Below are 21,733 nucleotides of genomic sequence, written 5' to 3'. Positions count from 1 at the left end.
AGTCTTTAAAGAAACTTTGTTGGTATTCTGGGCAGGTTTGCATGCTTCCTTACATCTCTTTCTGGTATACTCTACAGTGTCATGGTGATACCACATATGTGTTGTGCAAGCTTTGTCTTGTTATGATGTAGGTTTCAAACAACCTCAAACGTGGCTCTTTTTTTTGTTTCTTTCTTTTTATTCCTTTTTTCTTCTGTTTGGTTTAAATTCTTTTTGCAGAATGCCAGCATGGTCTCACCTACTAGCCGGATGCCAGTGCCTGTTTCTGCCAAGGTGCGGCAGCAACCGGGCACCTCAGAGAAAGAGAGGGCAACAAAACCGCAAAAGCTACAGGACTCTCAGAGGCAGTTCCGCCAGGTAGTCTTATCATAGGACCACTTATCCAGTCAGAAAGATATACACACACTCCTAGGCATAGACTATATGCTCGAGAGGAAAGTCAGTTTTTGCAGGGCTTGTATTGAGAGGGAAAAAACGAACAAAAACCTGATTGAATCAAACAAACTTTTCTTTGGTTGAAGACCTAGTGCCGAAAGCTGTCTTTTAAAATGTTGATGTTTTTTTTCCTGCTACATTTTTTAATGGCTGTGACTGAAGGCAACGGACTGTTATTTCATAATGCCATCATTAGCTTCTGCATGTTTGCTTTGCTTGTGGCTTTGGTCCTAAAAAAAAAACTAATTTAAAATAGGTAAAGAAATATATATATATATATATATATATATATATATATATATATATATATATATATATATATATATATATATATATATACACCACAGTAACACCACAGACACTGCTTACCTAACATCATTAAATGCTTAGCCTATGGTCTCTTTAACTAAAAACCACTGACATCTAACCCCTACACACTTCAGTGCCTGTGACACTTAATCTCTCCTTGTAAACCAGGCTGCTTCTCTGTTTAACCCATTTTTGGACCCTTTCCCTGTTTACCTCTCGGAGGAATCCACAAACCCTTGCCTCACTGCCCAGGGTCCACAAATCCACTAAGTCCCCATTATCCTGTGGATGTTTTCTCAAATTGTACCTGCTCTACTCCTCCTGGAGCCTCCTTTGGTTTTGAGTACTGGTTGGTTGCACTCACTCACTGCGCAATACTCACTATATAACTTACAATCCTATTGTCCCTCACCTTCACTCTCCTTTCCTTCTTACAATCTACTTAAATTTATATTTTCTATATTTTCACCCTCAAGACAGATAGTTTTTAGTGTGTGTCTTTAGTACTCATTTATATATGTAGTTTCTGTCTTTGATAATCTGTCATGATGAACTGCAGATCCCAGTTAGGTAGAATGATTTAAAACATGCCTAGAAATGTTGCATATTTTAATCATAAATTCCCTATGTTGACAATCAGTGTGTTTTGGCATCTTTGTTTGCAGGCTAATGGAAGTGCTAAGAGATCTGGAGGAGATCCCAAATCCACTTCTCCTACAGTGCCTGCTTCTAAAATTCCTGCTTTTTCCTCTAGTATGGGAAAAGGCTTGTCCCAGTCTGATTCTAGTAATATTGTTAATTATTCTCCTTTATCTCCCTGCCTTCCCACTAGTAAATCCTCTATCCCTCCTCCTCGATCCAGTTCCATCCCTTCCTCTCATATCCCATCCCTTTCTAATGGTTCTTTAAAATTTGCCGCTCCCATTCACAGCACTAAAGGCCTCTCTATTCCCACACAGACACAAAATGGTCGACCTTTCTCCTCTTCTTCCTCTTCCTGCTCCCACTCCCCTTTATCCCCGACTATGCTGAGTCATAGTGCAAAGAGTATCCATACCATTCACACAGCCAGCTTCACCAGCTACAGTCGGCCACACAACGGGAGTGCCAGTAAATCAGCTATCCCTGCGGTAACTGTCGCCAAAGATGCTGCGTAGAATGCTTTGCTGCTTCGCAACCATTTATGTATCTCTTAATGAGGTGGAGTTTCTCCTAATTTTACTTTGATTCTTTTATTTTTTCTTTATTGTTTGTTTTTGAACAGATAATATTGTTGTATCGGAGTTTTGGCTAATATTACATATAATTTTTTCTATTAAAGTCTAAGGCCATCATCCATTACTCAATGTTTAAAACTTGAATCTCTGCAAATCATGAACATATAGAAAGATAAATGGTTTCATAAAAAAAAAAAAAAAAAAAAAAAAAACATTTAACTGCAGAGAGCAGGCTCTTGATCAAAGATTTTACAGAGCACTTCATTTGAAAAGAATATTTATTTTTCAAACAAGTATTCAAGTCCACAGTTAAAGCATGTAAACAATGTTTTGCTTATTTGTATACTCTAAAAGATTGTAGATTATTTTCATTTTGCATTTTTTGTAAGTTGACATATGAGCGATAATAAGTAAAAAAGTACTGTAGGTTTATTAACCATTAATGTAAATTGACAAACATTGTGTCCTTTTTTTGTTCTTTTTCTTTCTCTCATGTACTGCCAATGTCTTTAAGATTTATTGTTATAAATTGACAACAGTTTTACAATGAACAGTTGTCGGTCTTTTCAGTAGTTGTGCCTTTTTGCCAAAGTTTGTAATTTACATCCTTACAACTGACTATATTTACTGTGTTTAACACTATGTACATTTATGATAGGTTATACCTAACAACATACCTATGTCAAAAAAACCTTGGTTTACTCATGCAGTCTATGGCTCTTAAATTAATGAGGATTGATGTCTAAATGTAAACTAAAAATTGTAGTGATTGATAAAATTGCTCTCTACTTCCATGTACATACTGTAACATCTCTATTTCAGAGTTTGCCTTTAGTTTTGTTAACATTGTACCAAAGTTTGTTTCTATGCATGCCTATACAAAATTGTAGAAGGAGATAATGTAATAGAAAAAAATCATGCTTGCACAGACAGATTTTGTAAATAAATGTTTTCTTTGGTTTTGTATAGCTTTAATTGCAGAAGCAATCTGTGCACAAGAGTGTAGGTATTAAAACAGTAAAGTTCTGCATGCTTGTCGTTCACACGGCTGTGGTTTCTCCACTGCAGCACTGCAAGCCCTTCTATTAAACATTTTGGCAGATAGTTCAGCTGACTTGTGTTTTTTATCCTATATATTTTCGTTTACACTTGCATAGTAATGACATCCAGTATACATGTTGTGAAGTGTAATGCACCAATCCAAAAATTTGGACCAGCTTTAATTGAATGTACAGTACAGACCAAAAGTTTGGAAACATTACTGTTTTTAATGTTTTTGAAAGAAGTTTCTTCTGCTCATCAAGCCTGCATTTATTTGATCAAAAATACAGAAAAAATTTAATATTGTGATTTATTATTACAATTTAAAATAATAGTTTTTAAATGTATTATACTTTAAATTATCATTTATTTCTGTGATGCAAAGCTGAATTTTTAGGATCATTATCACATGATCCTTTAGAAATTATTCTAATATGATGATTCATTATCAAAGTTGGAAACAGTTCTGCTGCTTAATATTTTTTCAGAACGTGTGATTCCTTTTTAGGATACTTTGATGAATAAAAAGTATAAAAAAAAAAAAAAAAAAAAGCTATGTTTTTAAAATATAAATATTTTGTAATAACAATATACACTACTGGTCAGTAATTTGGGGTCAGTAATTTTTTTTTTCTTTTTTTTTTAATAAAATCAATACTTTTATTCAGCAAGAATGTGTTAAATTGTTAAAAAGTGATAGTAAAGAAAATATATTATTAGAATATATATTATTAGAATTTTTATTTTCATTTTGAATAAATTCTTTTTAACCTTTTATTCATCAAATATATTAGACAGCAGAACTGTTTCCAACACTCATAATAAATCAGAATATTAGAATGATTTCTAAATGATCATGTGATAGACTGGATGTTACATGTGACACTGAAGGCTGGAGTAATGATGCTGAAAATTCAGCTTTGCATCACAGGAATACTTTTTTTTTTTAAGTATATTCAAATAGAAAACTATTATTTTAAGTTGTAATAATATTTCACAATATTACTGTTTTTTCTGTATTTTTGATCAAATAAATGCTGGCTTGATGAGCAGAAGAAACTTCTTTCAAAAACATTAAAAATAGTAATGTTTCCAAACTTTTGGTCTGTACTGTATGTCATGTGTGCTGTTGTCAAAAGGTTTCTACACTGAAGAATCTGAAACATAAAGTTTTAAGATTTAATAGATGTGATTTGTTGAAAACTATTCAGAAAATTCTTATGCCTCCATTTGTGTTATAGTTTATAGTTTAAAAGGTAGTAATAATGGAGAAAACATGTACAATAGGCATGTCCAAACTTCTGAAAGGTAATGCATAAATGATCAGCTTTCTTACTGTTAGTTTAGAACTTAATAAACCATAGCATATAGTGGATTTGCACACAAATAGCTTTAACTTTATTTTGAATTTGAACAATGCCAGGTTTGTCTGGTGAAGAAAAATAAATGCAGATGTAATGATGGCAGGTAAAGAGACCAGCAGAGGGAGGTGTGTGTTAATGGGGATGTAGAAGGGCTTATTCATGTTTGTATGATACCTCCTACAAAAAGACAAAGCATATGAGGAAAGCACACACAACATTCAGATAGCCAAAGGAGGTGCACATCGAGTCAATGTGCTGAATGCTGAGGAAGACAATCAGTAAACCTACTTGTAAGTACCTTAATAATAAGAGCGCTACTTGTAATGATAGTAATATTTTTTTTATGTTTTCTTTGTGATATTAAAAAGTTTGTGATATTTTTACTTAAGAAAAATGATCAAGTTGCTTAGAGAGCAAAAGTTTGGACACACCTTCTCATTCAAAGAGTTTTCTTTATTTTCATGACTATGAAAATTGTAGATTCACACTGAAGGCATCAAAACTATGAATTAACACATGTGGAATTATATATGGAATTATATACATAACAAAAAAGTGTGAAACAACTGAAAATATGTCATAATCTAGGTTCTTCAAAGTAGGCACCTTTTGCTTTGATTACTGCTTTGCACACTCTTGGCATTCTCTTGATGAGCTTCAAGAGGTAGTCACCTGAAATGGTCTTCCAACAGTCTTGAAGGAGTTTCCCGAGAGATGATTAGCACTTGTTGGCCCTTTTGCCTTCTGTCTGCGGTCCAGCTCACCCCTAAACCATCTCGATTGGGTTCAGGTCCGGTGACTGTGGAGGCCAGGTCATCTGGCGCAGCACCCCATCACTCTCCTTCTTGGTCAAATAGCCCTTGATGCCTTCAGTGTGACTCTACAATTTTCATAGTCATGAAAATAAAGAAAACTCTTTGAATGAGAAGGTGTGTCCAAACTTTTGGTCTGTACTGTATATATAAAATCAGTTTATCACTTTCTGCATTTCTGGAGAAAATAACTGTATATTGCTGCCACTGCTCAGAAAGTTTTCTTTTGATTTGATTTAACATTTTTGGAAAATGCCCATTCTTCCATTGTGTGAATGTACATGTACAGCTCCAATGATTTCACTATTATACTATAATGTGTAGTAAAAATACAAAATTCACGTATGTCGAAGGTTTTTTTATTTTATTTTTTTTTTTACCACAGATAAGTCGTAGACATCATTTAAATAGGTCTTTCTAGAGAAAATACTATTGCTAAAACGTGTCTGTCTGATACTTGTTCTGACTCATGCCATTCTCCAAACAGAAGCGCAGTCTCATAGGAAAGACCTGCGCTATGTCGAATCACTCTGTGGAGGGGATTTACCTCAGCTCTCATGTGGAGAACATCCTGTTCGTGGCCTTCTACATTGTCATCTTCATCCTCTCAGTCCCAAGCAATGCCCTGGCACTTTGGGTGTTCTGTCACCGCAACACCAACAACACACCTTCCAAAGAGTTTCTGAAGCACCTGGCTTTAGCGGACATGTCTTACATCTTGGTGCTCCCCATGCGAGTGATCTACCACATGTCTGGTGGTCACTGGCCTCTTGGGGAAGGGGCCTGTCGCGTGGCTGGTTTCCTTTTCTTCGTCAATCTTTACTGCAGCATGTATTTTATGGCTTGTATCAGTGTAGACCGTCTGTTGGCTTGTGTCTTACCACTTAAAACTCAGAATCTGAGAAGTATCAAGAATGCCAAAGTGGTCTGTGCAATCATGTGGGTCATGGTGATTTTTTCCATGTTGCCTGTCCTATTCTCTAAAAAAGAAGTGACCAGACAAATGCAGAACGTTACAGTGTGTGAACAGCTGTACATAGAGAAGTCCTCCAGTCCCACAGGTGCATTGGTATCCACTGCTATTGCATTTGTGATACCTCTGGTCACCCTGAGTTTTTCTTACATTCTTATATTTGCCAAAGTAAAACAGTTGAGTTTTCAAGAAAGGACACCTGCTCAGCGTAAGGCAATAAGAATGATCGTACTAACAGTGGTTAACTTCTTGATCGCATTTGTGCCCTATCATGTCCACCGATTTGTATTTATCCTACAACATGATGACATGTCAAGGTCAGAATCCGAAAGGCAAATGTTGCATTTAGGAAATCGCATCACCTCAGCTTTAACATGCATAAATGGTGTGTTGGATCCTGTCATGTACTTCTTTCTGGCGAGAAATTATCAAGAAACCCTGCTGCTGCTTTGTGGTAGAAACCCTAAAGAGGAGCAATCCAATACTTGATCGGATGAGAAATGCAACTACATCTTTTCAGCTGTTAACTGCTGGACATACTGAAACTCATTATCTGTAAAACAAGGGTTACAGTGAAAGTAGAAATGGAAAAGGTATGGTAGAATTCATACTGTTTCATTCAGAAACGTTTTCATTATTAACGTGTAGTATGATTTCTTCTACAATTGTGTGAACTCCATTTCCAGATTGCAAGATAACAATATCTCATATGGCAGACTTGAATGACAATGACTAGGTCTTTGTGTTTATTTATAACTTTTTTTTCTGCCAATATTTATCATTTATCGATTCATTTATCATATATCATTTTTTGTATAAACTTTTAGTTGTTCAAAATGTGAACAAATAAAATATTCTTCCAAAATCTCATATCTCTCAATGTCACCATAAATACATTTTACACACCAGCACTCTTAGCAAAAGTTATTTAATGGCATTGATGATTCCATGAATAATCTTTAACAGTCATGGAAACTTTTCATTTCACACAAGGATTTAATAATGTAATTATAAACAAGAAAAAAAACTGGTTCTTTTGTTTTTGGTGAATGTTTTTGTGATTTTTAGCCTACTTGTATTTAACCTACAGGTAAGTTTTATGTTAACCACAGACCTTATTTAACTTCTATTTAAATAGGAAATTACACAGGCAGCCCAAGACCTACAAACTTACTTTACAGTAACAATAGAGAAATGAGGCCTGTCCAAACACCCATACTTGCAGTCTTGGCCACTTGAGAAGAGCATAAACATAAGAAGATGCATAAGGCTGCGTGCACACTACCAGTGACTTTTGTTGCTGCATGTGGCCAGTGGCTCACAGTTGCCTAGAAACGTTTATGAATGTCATTCACTGATGAATACTCCATATTGGGGCAGTCATGGCCTAATGGTTAGAAAGTCAGAATTGTGAACCAAAGTTTCCAGGTTTGAGTCTTGGTTCTGGCAGGGATTGTACAGTAGGTGGGGCAATGACCAGCACTCTGTTCCACTCTCAATACCACAACTGAGATGAGACCCTTCAACAAGGCACCGAACCCCTGGGTGCCTGACTTCACTCTTATTGGTTGTCGATTTCGTATAAATCTCTCTTAATTTGCATAAAGTTAAACATATCTCAACTTGTATTAACGCCATATCGCCATAATGATTATCAGATTTCAACTTGTAAAAAGCGTTCATGTCTTTGTGAAACTTGTTATTACAACTTGTTAACTGGGAGTTTTAAAAGAGCTACAACCTGTACCACTACTACCTGACCACATGAGTGTGATTAGGTGCTATGTTTAGGCATTGATAGTGAAAGAGTTCTGAGTCCAAGGATGTGAACAGCTTCAAGTGGAATGTCACGTGTTGTCATCTTGAAATCACAGTAATTATGACATGGTGTGAATACAGCATTTGTTGCGTCACTGGAAACACCTACATCCTGTCACCATCGGTCACTGACTGTCACTCATGTTGCCGAAAATCGACAGGTCTTTATTGAAATAAATGGGATTTTGTTGCTTTGTCTCTGTGTGCTGCTGGTAGTAGTATGAACGAGGTGGACTGTTTATACTCTAGTTTGGACATATACATATACTGTTAGGGTTCAGAAAGGAGAGGATTCAATTTACAGGGTAATACACAATTTATTAGGAAAAAAGGAGATCAAGGGGTAACAAAATAACCACAAAGGCTAGACTGGATAATGTCCACAGTCAATGATGGCCTCAGGTTGCAAGATGAAGTCCATGAAAAATAATAACCAGCCAATAGCAGTCTGCAGCTCAAGGATGGTCAAGGATGATGGTGAACGAGATGTTGGACCGACAGGCAGTGATGGCAGGTGAGGCGAGGAGAAGAGGAAGGGAGATGGCAGCGGTGAAGCCAGAGGTAGCAGAAAGATAAGCACAATCCAGCAGCCAGGGAAAAAAGAAGACTGGAGAGAAAAAAAAGAAAAAGAAAAATTGAAAAGAAAAACTAGACAAATCTAACCTGAAGGAAAGAAAAAAAATCAAGCTGGAAAGCAAAGAGCTCTAGTTGTGGCATAAAAAATAATTTGGAATTAATCATAAAAAAATATAACTGAAGAAAATAAGACTTGAATACAAAACTAGGAACAGCGCACAAAAAAAATAAAAATAAATAAAAGACATGAACAACACGATTGTCACAGTGTCTGCTCAGTGTTTCCCTGGGTGTCCACTAGTGGTCTCACTTCCCCATAGTCACCCCACTGCAGGCACTACATTTCCCACAAAGCCTTTGTCCCATTCATCACTGTTAATTGCACACCTGTTAATTGCACTCAGTTATCCCCACTTTCATCGTTTTCACCTGTCCATATAAACCGGTCTGTTTCTATCTGTTTCATGGAGTCCTTGTTTCATGTCACCCTGCTTCTCGTGTTCCCTAGTGTTTTTCATGTTTCTTGTTTTTGGACTGGTTTTGTTGTTATTGACCTCTTGCCTGTTTTTGGATTTGATTTTTGGATTCCCCATTAAACACTGCAACTGGATCTCTTGTTTTGTGCAGTTGTAACAGAAGGACTCCATCATGCCCAGATCCAGCAGTGTGGGATTTCATATCCGTTCCCCAGCCAGCATGGAGGAGCGGAAGGGGAGGTTCTTAAACCTAATCACTCTCCGTCAAGAGGGGAGTGAGGTGGGTGGTTTGGCACAAATATTTTGGACTATGGCAGTAGGGCTGGGGTACATTGATGAGCCACTTAAAGACCTCTTAAATGCCTGCCTGGATGACCCTGTGCCTGAGCGGAAGATGAAGGGGCTGGAGATCCTGGATGTTTGGGGGTTCACCAGGTACCTACACCATCGTTCTCAGTGGGATACCCCAGCCACACCTGTCTCTCCAGACACGATGGCCGACTCTAGACCTGTGTCTCCAGACAGGATGGCCACCAGCCCAGCGCCACGGCACAAGAGGGTCGCCAACCCAGAGTCACAGCACAGGATGGCCGCCAGCCCAGCAGCACTGCACAAGGTGGTCGCCAGCCCAGCGCCACAGCACAAGATGGCCGCTGGCCCAGCGCCACAGCACAAGGTGGCCGCCAGCCCAGCGCCACTGCACGAGGTGGCCGCCAGCCCAGCGCACTGCACGAGATGGTCGCCAGGCCAAAGCAACTGCCCCGAGATGGCCGCCAGCCCAGCGCCACTACACCAGATGGCCGCCGGCACAGTGCCACTGCACAAGAGGGCAGCCACAGGTGACCATCCTGAGTCGAGTCAGGTTCCCACTGACCAGGTCCCCGCAGATCTCCCAGAGTCTAGTCAGGTCCCCGTGGTCCCTCCAGAGTAGAGTCAGGTCCCCGTGGTCCCTCCAGAGTCAAGTCAGGTCCCTGTGGTCCCTCCAGAGTCTAGTCAGGTCCCCGTTGACCCTTCTGAGTCGAGTCAGGTCCCCACTGACCAGGTCCCCACTGATTTCCCAGAGTCTAGTCAGATCACCATTGACCATACTGAGTCAAGTCAGGTCCCTGTTGACCCTCCAGAGTCGAGTCAGGTCCCCGTGGTCCCTCCAGAGTCGAGTCAGGCCCCAGTTGACCATCCAGAGTCGAGTCAGGTCCCCACTGACCAGGTCCCCCCTGATTTCTTAGAGTCTAGTCAGATCACCATTGACCTTCCTGAGTAGAGTCAGGTCCCCGTTAACCCTCCAGAGTCGAGTCAGGTCCCCGCTGATTTCCCAGAGTCTAGTCAGATAGCCATTGACTGTCCTGAGTCGAGCCAGGTCCCAGTTGACCCTCCAGAGTCGAGTCAGGTCCCCACTGACCAGGTCCCCGCTGATTTCCCAGAGTCTAGTCAGATCACCATTGACCGTCCTGAGTCAGGTCAAGTCACCATTAACACCCATGAGTCAAGCAAAACCACAGTTAGACCTCATGAGACAAGTCAAGTCACTCTGGATCTTTGTGAGCAAGGTCAAGTCACCAATGATCTTCATGGGCAAGGTCAAGTAACAAATGATCTTCATGAGCAAAGTCAAGTCACCAATTATCTTCATGATCAAAGTCAAGTCACCAATGATCTTCATGAGCAAAGTCAAGTCACCAATGATCTTCATGAGCGAAGTCAAGCCACAGTTGATCTTCCTGAACGAAGTCAAGCCGCAGTTGATCTTCCTGAACAAAGTCAAGCCACAGTTGATCTTCCTGAACCCAGTCAAATCACCACAGATCTGCCAGAGCCTCTTCACATCTCAGCTGAACTTCCAGAGCCTCCTCACGTCTCAGCTGAACTTCCTGAGTGCTCATCCTATCCTGTCATGGCCATGGAGGCCATCCAGGAACTCACCGCCTGCCCTGTCATGGCCATGGAGACCATCTACCATCTCATCATGGCCACGGAGGCCACCCTTAACCTGTTGATGTTCTCTATGTCAGCCTTACCTGACCAGACTTGCTCTCCTGTGCCATCAATCCCACTGTGGTGGTCCTCTGCTCCGCCCTGGTGGGCTTCTGTCTCGACCGCACGGCTGTGGTGGTCCTCTGCACCGCCCTGGTGGGCTTCTGTCCATCCGCACGGCTGTGGTGGTCCTCTGCTCCGCCCTGGGGGGCTTCTGTCTCATCTGCTCGGCTGTGTTGGTCCTCTGTGTTCTTTGGTTTGTTCTTGTGTTCGGTGGAGCATCTGGTAGCTGCTCCTTAGAGGGGGGGTTATGTCACAGTGTCTGCTCTGTGTTTCCCTGGGTGTCCACTAGTGGTCTCACTTCCCCATAGTCACCCCACTGCAGGCACTACATTTACCACAAAGCCTTTGTCCCATTTATCACTGTTAATTGCATACCTGTTAATTGCCACCAGCTTTCATAGTTTTCACCTGTCCATATAAACCGGTCTATTTCTATCTGTTTCATGGAGTCCTTGTTTCATGTCACCCTGCTTCTCGTGTTCCCTAGTGTTTTTCATGTTTCTTGTTTTTCTCTTGCCTGTTTTTGGATTTGATTTTTGGATTCTCAATTAAACACTGCAACTGGATCTCTCGTTTTGTGTGTGCAGTCATAACAAAGATGCATTAGCATGATCTCACACCGAACAAAAAACACAAAGGGAATATGAAGGGAAACTAATGATGTGTAACATGTGAGATTAATAATGAACTAACAGGGTAACAAGAGGGCGGGGCAACAATTGACATTTGAACACTTGGCCACATCAGAATTACAAAACTTTGTTCTGTAACATTGTTTGGATGGAGTGAGTAACATTGCTCACATGGAGCATCAGGAAGAACAGATGAGAGCTACGGGTAGCGCAGGTGTCCGAGCTTTCTGCTCAACTCCAGCACTTAAAGACTGAAGCTGCGAGACCTCCTACTGTGGCACCGCCACCAGATCCCCCTGCTTCAGTCTCCGCAAGTCACCCAAATGAGCCGTCTGCCACCACCAGCTCCATACTCCACCTTTGTTGAGCATTTGTGACCCTGGACCACAAAATCAGTCTTAAGTCGCTGGGGTATCTTTTTAACAATAACCAAAAAAACATATTATGGATAAAAATATTATAAATTTTTCTTTTATGCCAAAAATCATTAGGATATTAAGTAAAGATCATGTTCCATGAAGATATTTTGTAAATTTCCTACTGTAAATATATCAAAACTTAATTTTTGATTAGTAATATGCATTTCTAAGAATTCATTTGGAAAGCCAAATTAATTCAAAGGCAAATTTCTCAGCATTTAATTTTTTTTCCACCCTCAGATTCCAGATTTTCAAATAGTTGTTACTCAGCCAAATATTGTCTGATCCTCATAAACCATGCATCAGTGTAAAAGCTTATTTATTCAGCTTTCAGATTATGTATAAATCTCCGTTTCTAAAAATTTACACTTCAGACTGGTTTTGTGGTCCAGGATCACATTTATATGATGTATTAATTGTTATTCATTCTCCAGCCTTTGATGTTCATTACTGAGCAATCCAAAGTAGCTCTGGTGATGACGTTAATATCCAGCTGGGCAGCGCTGTGTGGAATGGTGGTATGGGAGAACCCACATCCATGCTGATCCTCGGTTCAAGCACTCTCGGAGGAGATGAGACGGGTCTTTGATCGTGCAATTGCAGTACTGGTGGACATAAATGGCTGTCCACTGCTGTGTGTGTGCACTTTGGATAGGTTAAATGCAGAGCATGGTATGCTTATTACTTATTCACTATTCTATGACGTTTTGTAGTATAAATAGTGTGAGTAGTGCATTCACACTGAAAATTCCAAAAAGGAAAAGTGCACTTAAATAACCGGAAAAAAACAACGTTGGCCTCCGGAGGCAGCATTTCAAGGCATGAAGGCATCAAGGCACGTCCGAATATATAAATATATAAATTCTATCTTATTATTGTTAATATTTAACTCACATATTGGAAAGGTTTATGTGACCTCTCGTGATACTGGCAAAAAGTCTCATGATTTATTTCCAGAACATGATGCATGATGGGATACACTAAGCCTTGAATACTGTGCTGGAGCATTTTTAAAGGGGTCATATAATGCAATTAAAAAATGTCCTTTCTCTTTAGAGTGTTACAAGCTCTTGGTGCATAAAGAAGATTTGAAAAAGTTGCAAAGACTGAAGTCTCAAATCCAAAGAGATATTCTTTATAAAAATTCAGATTTAACCAAGCCCCCCTAAAACCACTCATTCAAGCTCACCAAGTGCGGACCGCGACGAACACCTCTCCACACAACCGTTTACACCATTCACACCTCTTGCAACCCGCCCTGAACACCTCTCCAAACAACCACTCACACTGCACATTTAAAGACTCCTTTGTCAAGCTCCTAAAGTTTGCTGATGACACCACACTCATCAGCCTCATTCAGGACGGTGATGCCCACTCACCATCATGAACAACACTGTGACTGCAGTGGAGTCATTTCAGTTACTGTCTGGTTCAGCTCAGCTACTAAATCTGACATCAGAATACTATAGAGGGTAGTCCTGACTGCTGAGCAAACCATCGGTACAACCCTCCCTTCTATTCAAGAACTGTACTTATCCAGAGTGAACAAAAGGGCTGGGAAAATCACTCTGGACCGACATCCAGCACACTTCCTCTTTGAGCTGTTGCCATCTGGTCGACGCTACAGAGCTCTGAGCACCAGAACGACACAGGAACAGTTTCTTCCCCCAGACATCAAATGAACACTTGATAATAACTGTGGAACACACAACACTATTTATATGCATGATCCGTGTTGGTCGCTGAGGAAATACATCAACTTTGTGCTGTGAATCGCTGGATCGGACTACAACGTGGACTAAATGGAGTCCAGCCCGGGGTCATCACACGTGGTTGCCGCAAGCTCCTTTGATGAATCCACCAGCCGCACCGTTGTCAAGCCGGCTTCCACTCACTCTATCCCACCGTGTCTGGCACTGTTTTTCGTTGTGAAAGAAACAATTTTATTTGGCCTACCAAAAAAAAAAAAGTTGTATTTACAACACTGTTCCAGAACAGTTCAGCCCAAATATTCAGATGATTGCAATGCATTTTATGGAGGACTTTTTCCTGATCTGCCGGCTGTTCTGACTCGCAGACTGTAAGTACGTTTTTTATATTTAAAGAGTTTGCCACTGATGATTCAAACATGAGTTTTAAGCAGTGTAAGGCAGGCCTAATGCTCACAAGTCCGGGGTAAGTATACAGTGCGCTGCTAACAGTCCCACAATTTCTATTCCGTGTGTTTCTCTGCACAGGCCCGGTGCACCCAGGACGCAAACTTCCCAGATGTCCTTCACTCCGGCGCCGGGACACCATGGACCCTGGGTGCCTCCAAATCGGAGGACGCAAGCCAGGCCACGGGCGATGACTTTTCCCCCTCCGGTCTTTGAGATCTCCACCCGGAACAGCTTTGCTCCCCTCCGCAAGATGGAATTCAATGCTGTGATCGCTGGAGACTCCATCGTCCGATATATCCGTGCTACGCTAACCAAAGGTAAAGTGCACACTCACTGTTTCCCTGGTGGTCGTGTTCTCGAGGTTTCTGCGCAGATACCCACGATCCATAAGGCCGATGAGAGCCCCAGAGCGGTCGTGCCGGGGATAACGACACAATGCTGCGGCAGACAGAGACACTTAAGAGGGTCTTCAGGAACCTGATCGAGATCGAGACGCCCGCGGCTATGTTCATCATGTCAGGACCACTCCCCACATATCAACAAGGACACAAAAGGTTCATTAGACTTGTTGCTTTAAATGAATGGTTATCGTCGTAGTTTAAAGAAGAGAAACTGCTATTTGTTAATAATTGGAATCTTTTCTGGGATCGTCCTAGTGAGCCAATTCTCAAATAACTAGCGTCTCAGCTCCGCTATGCTCACGGGTGGAAATAATTGAGAACCATTGGGAAGCAGCTGCACCCTGAAACTCTGGCAGGGTTGGCAAACCGACCTCCTGAGGGCACTGAGGTGGACCGCGCTCTACCCCAGTAGGGGCTGCCCTCTGTATCCCTGAGCCTCTGGATTTCTTTGTCGAGGACTTCCTGGCCTCTATGATTGCCCGAAGGTCTGCTTTTGGCCTGGAAGTCCCCGACTCATAGCATCGCTGAGGCCCTCGGTCCCGGCGTGGGGGAGCACGAGCGGCGACACTCTGCTTCTGATATTCAGAGTCGGTCTCACCAAATGTGTTCCACAAATCGTTCGCCGCAGCTCGAGTTCCTGAAAAGGAACAGGATACAGGTTTATCTCATTCAAAATACTTCTGCTTAATGTTACACTGTCAGATATGCAAAATAAATCTATTGTATCTCTTGCTCTGGCTACTGTATATAGACCACCAGGGCCGTATATAATTCCTAAAACAATTTGCAGATTTACCCTCAGACCTTTTGGTTACAGTTGACTTACTGTATCTTCGGATATTTTAATATTCACATTGATAATACAAATGATGCATTAGGACATGCATTTTCTGACCTAATAAACTCTTTTGGAGTAAAGCAAAATGTCACCGGGCCCACTCATGGTTTTAATCATACACTAGATTTAATTATATCGCATGGAATCGATCTTTCTGATATAGATATCGTACCTCAAAGTGATGATGTTACCGACTTTTTCCTTGTATCGTGCATGCTCCGTATCACTGATATTAACTATATGGCTCAGCGTTACCGTCCGGGCAGATCTATTACTCCAGCCACCAAAGACAGATTTGCAAATAACTTCCCTGAATTATCTCAACTGTTATGTGTACCCAAAACTGCACATGAACTACATGAAATGACTGGCAACATAGGCACTATTTTCTCTAATAAATTAGAAGCTGTTGCCCCCCTCAAACTGATAAAACATTAGAGAAAAACATACTGTGCCATGGTATAACAGTAATACTCACTCTCTCAAGAAAGAAACTCATAGACTTGAGCGCAAATGGAGAAAAACAAACTTGGAAGTTTTTAGAATTGCATGTAAAAACAGTATGTCCAGCTATAGACAGGCCCTAAAAACTGCCAGGGCCAAGCATATCCGCAAACTCATTGAAAATAACCAAAACAATCCAAGGTTTTTAGCACAGTGGCTAAATTAAAAAATAACCAGACGCCACCTGATTCAAATATTTTATCAACGTTTAACAGTTATGACATTATGAATTTCTTCACTGATAACATAGATAACATCAGAAATACAATCACAAATGCGTCTAATATTTCAGTTTCATCCATCACACCCAAAGATAAACTGCACTGCTTTACAATTATAGGACAGGAAGAGCTAAATAAACTTATCATTGCATCTAAACGAACAACATGTTTATTAGATCCTGCACCCACTAAATTACTGAAAGAGGTGTTACCTGTAGCCGAAGAACTGCTTCTCAATATTATTAACTCCTCGTTACCTTTAGGTCACATCCCAAAACCATTCAAGCTGGTGGTTATTAAGCCTCTTATTAGGAAACCACAACTATTTCCTAGTGAACTGGAAAATTATATGCCCATTTCAAATCTTCCATTTATGTCTAAAGTTGTAGAAAAAAATTTGTGTCTGCTCAATTGTGCTCCTTCCTGCAAAAAAATGAACTGTATGAAGAATTTCAGTCAGGTTTCAGGCCCCACCATAGCACAGAAACTGCACATGTTAAAATTACAAATGACTTGCTTCTTGCATCAGATCAAGGCTGCATTTCATTGCTGGTTTTACTTGATCTTAGAGCTGTGTTCGAGACCATAGATCTTGACATATTCATAAATCGATTACAAAACTATACAGGTATTCAAGGGCAGGCTCTAAGATGGTTTAGATCCTACCTATCTGATCGCTACCATTTTGTTTATTTAAATGGGGAGTCATCTATCACCAGTAAAATATGGAGTGCCACAAGGATCTGTCCTAGGTCCTCTTCTATTTTCAATATACATGTTGTCCCTTGGTAATATTATTAGAAAATTCTGGATTAGTTTCCACTGTTACAGTATGCTGATGATACTCAACTATATATCTCAACGAGACCAGATGAAACATCTAAATTCCAATTAAATTCCAATTAATTTCAGATAAGACAGAGATATTATTATTGGACAAAACAGCACACAGAATCTAGTAGACTACAGTTTACAACTAGACGGATTTACTGTTACGTCCTCTACAGTCAAAAATCTGGGTGTTATATTAGACAGCAACTTGTCTTTTGAAAACCATATTTCCCAAGTTACAAAAACAGTATTCTTACATCATTCCAAACATGGCCAGGCCACGAAAATATTATCTGTTTCTGATGCAGAAAAGCTAGTTCATGCATTCATGACCTCTAGACAGAACTATTCTAATGCACTACTAGCAGGTTGTCCTGCATCTTCAATAAACAAGTTACAGGTAGTTAAAAATGCAGCAGCTAGAGTCCTTACCAGGTCAAGAAAATATAATCATATTACCCCAATTTTACAGTCTCTGCACTGGCTACCTATTAAGTTCTGTATCATTTACAAATTATTATTAATAAGTAATTACTTACCTATAAGGCCCTAAATAGTTAGGCTCTTGCATACCTAACTAGCCTTATACCACGCTACAATGCATCACACTCCCTAAGAACACAAAATGCTGGACTTTTGGTAGTTCCTAGGATAGCAAAGTCCACTAAAGGAGGTAGAGCTTTTTCGCATTTGGCTCCCAAACTCTTGGAATAGCCTTCCTGATAATGTTCAGGGTTCAGACACACTCTCTCTGTTTAAACCTAGATTAAAAACACATCTCTTTTGCCAGGCATTTCAAATAGTACATCTCATAATTTGTGACTGCAATTGTATCTGATCAAATGCGCATTATAATTCTTTAGCTTGGGTTAAAGTAATTAATTTTACTTTGTTGGAACAGCAGTGTAATAACAAAAACTTCGTATTCATCCGGAAGAAGGAGGCGGGAACCGGCAGACAATCAAAATGAAACTTTAATAATTCAAAATAAACACAAAACAGCGCATCAGCCCCTCACGGACGACTGATGCGCACAAAATAAAACCAAAACATAAAATAAAGCCCAGGCCTGGTCCTCTCTCGTCCTTCACTGTCGTCGCTCCAGTTTTATATCCTTCCATCTCCTACGTGGGACTCGAGACCGGTGGTGGGACGCAGGTGTAGCTCATCTCCAATCACTCCACCGGCCTCACTCCTCACTCACTCCTCGTTCGCACGTCCCTCGGCCCCGCCCCACTCGTCAGAAGCAGCTACTCTAATTATGTCTCTATTTGTTTCTCTGTTTTGCCACGGGATAACACAAGCTCCAGTCTGGATCCAGAACACCTGAGAAGAGATGATGCCAACCCCTCAGAGGACCTCAGATGATGCTTACCCTGAAACAACATACAAAACAACCAAATATTGCTACAAGTGTGATTGCATCATAAAATAGTTGCTGTTAATAGTGTTCATCATCTGCTTGACTACATCTTGTATTAAGTTTCCTGAAAATTCCTGTCATATGCACATAAACTGACAGTCACCACTTATGAGCTACTACTAAATATTGAAGAAACGTAATTTTCTGTAAAGTTGCTTTGCAATGATTTGTATCGTAAAAAGCTTAAAAGAGAAAATGTGTGGATCAGTATGATTTGATACATTTTGTCTGATATGCCAGCCATGTTTGAAGACGTTTCTTATCAAATAATATTTTGGGTCTTAAGATTGATATCAGTTTTGTCCAAGTTCATCGTTCTGGACCTCCTCAATGCTCTTGGTTGGGTGGAGTGTTTTTCTTCACTCTTTTGGAATTTGTCCCGCACATCGTCTCCTGAATGACTGCAGGGTCCAAGACCACACTTAAAGGTAGAGGTTGTAGGACCTGTCACGAGAGGGTGCACTACCAAAACAATAACAATCGCGTGGTTTGATGACGTTAAGAAGCAGCGTGGAATGATGGGATTTGTTGTCTTCTACCCAACTGCTGATGGCCATCAATCAGATGGAAAGATAAATCATGGATTTAACGGATGAGGTAAAGTTTTATAAATGTTGTGTTTGATATCATAATTTTCAAATGCAAGTTCAATGATTTGCACGAGTAGATTACATGCAAAGTCAATGCAAAGACGCGATCAGACTATCGGATCAGACGCGTCCTGATCCGATCGAGTCTAGAGACTCGATGCCCCGCATTTGGCGTGTATGCCCCATAATACTAATCTTGTTGATCATTATAATAGCATACGTTTTCGGTAAAGATACAAATCAAAACAACTCACCTGTCAAGTAAAACACAAGCGAGATCGGCATCTCTTTCTAGTTTAAGTTTGTCGCGAAGCTCTCTCCATCTAGAAAATGTAAGACCGATATTAATCCTCGCTCTTTCTATTCTCTTGTTCCAAACTCTTATTGTGTCATTTGGTTGGCTGGTACGCTTACGTTTACAGGAGCTGTCCTTGTTGACAGAACCAGCGGCAGACGGTAAACAGTAATTATGTTCCATAAATAAGTAACACAATCCACCATAAAATGTGCAAGAAGAAGTAAATAAGGAACTGCTTGAAGCAAGCTAGTGGTTTGCTGGATGCTAGACACTACTTCCGCATTTGTCCACGACACTGTTGTCATGTGGTTTCTACGTCAGTAAAGGCGGTAACAAAGGCTTTAGAATGGGAATTTTCTCATGATTTACAAGTAGTTGAAAACATTAGAGGTATTGTTAGTAATCAGCTGGACAAAATATATAACACTAGCCTAGTGGTTTTTGGATATTTTACTGCAAATATCTTACAGATTGTACCTTTAAGTGCTAAATATGCAGATTTCTGCATTCTCCACGTGTTTGATTTGATGACATTGTGAAAGTAGTTAACAACATGTTAACTCAACAACATGTGTCAAATTAAACCAAACTTAGGATATTCAGAACATACTTCGTCACAACTTCTCATAAATGTTTTGTTCTCATAAATCTTATAATGTATGTCATGAGACAGACATTAAAGGTACAAACACAATGCAATGTATAATGTAGTAAATAAACTTGATTAACACATTTTTACAAAGGTGTCAAAATCCCTCAAGATATTTACAATGAGCAAAGATACAGAAAATGAGGAGAACAAGAGACTGTGTGCGGAGCTGCAGGTTTGAGAAAGAATAAGAAAATCTGAACTTATTATGTGGGTCATCTTTTGATGTGGAGGAAATTTAATTTTTATTTAAAATATAATAATAATAATAATAATAATAATAAATATTATTATTATTTGCTTAATTCTTATTTTTTGCTTCACTGTACTAAAGAGTGGTCTTTAGACTTTCTCTGAGTGGTTCAGTTTGCTTCAGTATGCTTGAGGTTTTGAGCTAAGAGATAACAGGAAGTCTATATAATGTGTGTGTGTGCAGGACAAGTGTGAGATGAGAAATGTTGTTTTATACCTAGATTCTTTGAATATTATTTGCATTCAATACTTAGAAACACATCTAGGAGACATAGTTGGATGACTTTAATGGACACATATCTTGAGTATGCATTATGATTGGTTGAGATAGACGCATCCTGATTTGAGTAGGTTATAAATACTGAGTTAAAGGGTATTTTCTCTTTGTCGCAATCTACAGCCAACACTGAATGGCTGTATGAATACATACCTTTTCTTGAAAGAAAATAAATCTTCAAAAGACTTTTGTCTCATACCTTTATAGAAACAGAAAACTGCCACGGCACTATTAATGAATCAAAAACTTGTATTATCATAGAACAAGCATTACAAATCATTGTATGAACTGCATTTGAATTTTTTTTTTATAATTTTTGAATTAATAGTAGTAATTTACCCATGTACCAAAAAAGCAAAGAAATTCTGAAATTAATGTTAATTTTCTCAGCATTTCTCTCAAGCTACCTTCTGTGTTTCCTGGTTGTCAGGCTCTTCAGAAGACTTACCAGAAGATTCTTCAAGAGAAGGAAAGTGCCCTGGAGGCAAAGTATCAAGCCATGGAGAGAGCTGCCACCTTTGAGCATGCAGAGACATGGTCAAACGGCAGTTTAAAGTGAAAAACGTATTCTCTATTTCATCTCTGACTTATTAAAAATGATTACCTTGCACAATCCTAAATCTGACTGTCTTATCTCTTTAGCCTCTAGCTGTTCTAGTTTCAGTTTGCCTGTCACTGCAGTCTTTACCTCACCAATGTATTTCTGTCCTAAATCACCCGGCAGATATTCCGGGAAACTAAAGAAAAGGAAATTCAGGATTTGCTGTGGGGCAAAACAAGATCTGAAGTCAAAACTTCAACAGCTGCAGGCTCAAGGCATTCAGATTTATGATCCAGCAGACTCGGATTCACATGACAACGCACCACTGTCACCAGTTAGAATGTGGCAGATACATTTCTCACATTGCCTCAACTTTATTTGAAAGAGGAAGTATCTCTTTTAAAGACAGCTAGATAGATATAAGAACTATCTATTTTTAAATCTGGTCCAGTTCAGTGCATATTGTTTTAAAAGTCTCTGTGTATCTATATATCTTTATGAAAATTTGTTTACTTACATTTCTGTTGATCTATATATTATTTAAATTGTTGTTCATCTTTTTGTTTATTGATTGATGTATGCATCTGTCATTTGTTTATTATTTATTTATTTAATTATTTGTTTATCTATTTCTTAATTAAAC

General features: G+C 39.7%; 2 protein-coding genes and 1 pseudogene across 15 annotated transcripts in view; all 3 read left to right on the top strand.

The window, feature by feature from the left end:
* LOC132123809 (sickle tail protein homolog) overlaps positions 1–2,029 on the top strand; it is a 164,566-nt gene extending 162,537 nt beyond the window's left edge. For 12 of the 14 annotated variants that reach the window (XM_059534475.1, XM_059534474.1, XM_059534470.1 and 9 more), the window contains 2 exons: positions 220–357; positions 1,410–2,029. In XM_059534475.1, the coding sequence (XP_059390458.1) occupies positions 220–357; positions 1,410–1,901 (630 nt within the window). In that variant the 3' untranslated portion in view covers positions 1,902–2,029. Of the gene's footprint in view, positions 1–219; positions 358–912 lie in introns of all 14 variants that reach the window. The other 2 variants (XR_009426687.1, XM_059534477.1) reach the window with 2 other exon arrangements.
* Positions 2,030–5,626: 3,597 nt separating this feature from the next.
* LOC132124146 (uracil nucleotide/cysteinyl leukotriene receptor-like) lies at positions 5,627–6,645 on the top strand. Its single transcript, XM_059535003.1, has one exon. The coding sequence runs from the start codon at positions 5,648–5,650 to the stop codon at positions 6,638–6,640; it is 993 nt and encodes a 330-aa protein (XP_059390986.1). The 5' UTR covers positions 5,627–5,647; the 3' UTR covers positions 6,641–6,645.
* Positions 6,646–20,111: 13,466 nt separating this feature from the next.
* The window catches only part of LOC132123904 (nephrocystin-3-like), a 32,717-nt pseudogene continuing 31,095 nt past the window's right edge, over positions 20,112–21,733 (top strand).

This window comes from Carassius carassius, chromosome 42 (genome assembly GCF_963082965.1).
Source record: "Carassius carassius chromosome 42, fCarCar2.1, whole genome shotgun sequence".
NCBI classification, from domain to species: Eukaryota; Metazoa; Chordata; class Actinopteri; order Cypriniformes; family Cyprinidae; genus Carassius; species Carassius carassius.
Note: the sequence above shows the minus strand (reverse complement) of the source record. Positions and strands in the feature narration are given on the sequence as shown.

Coding starts and splice junctions, on each gene's coding strand:
- LOC132124146 (XM_059535003.1), top strand. CDS start 5,648: ATGCCATTCTCCAAACAGAAGCGCAGTCTCATAGGAAAGACCTGCGCT.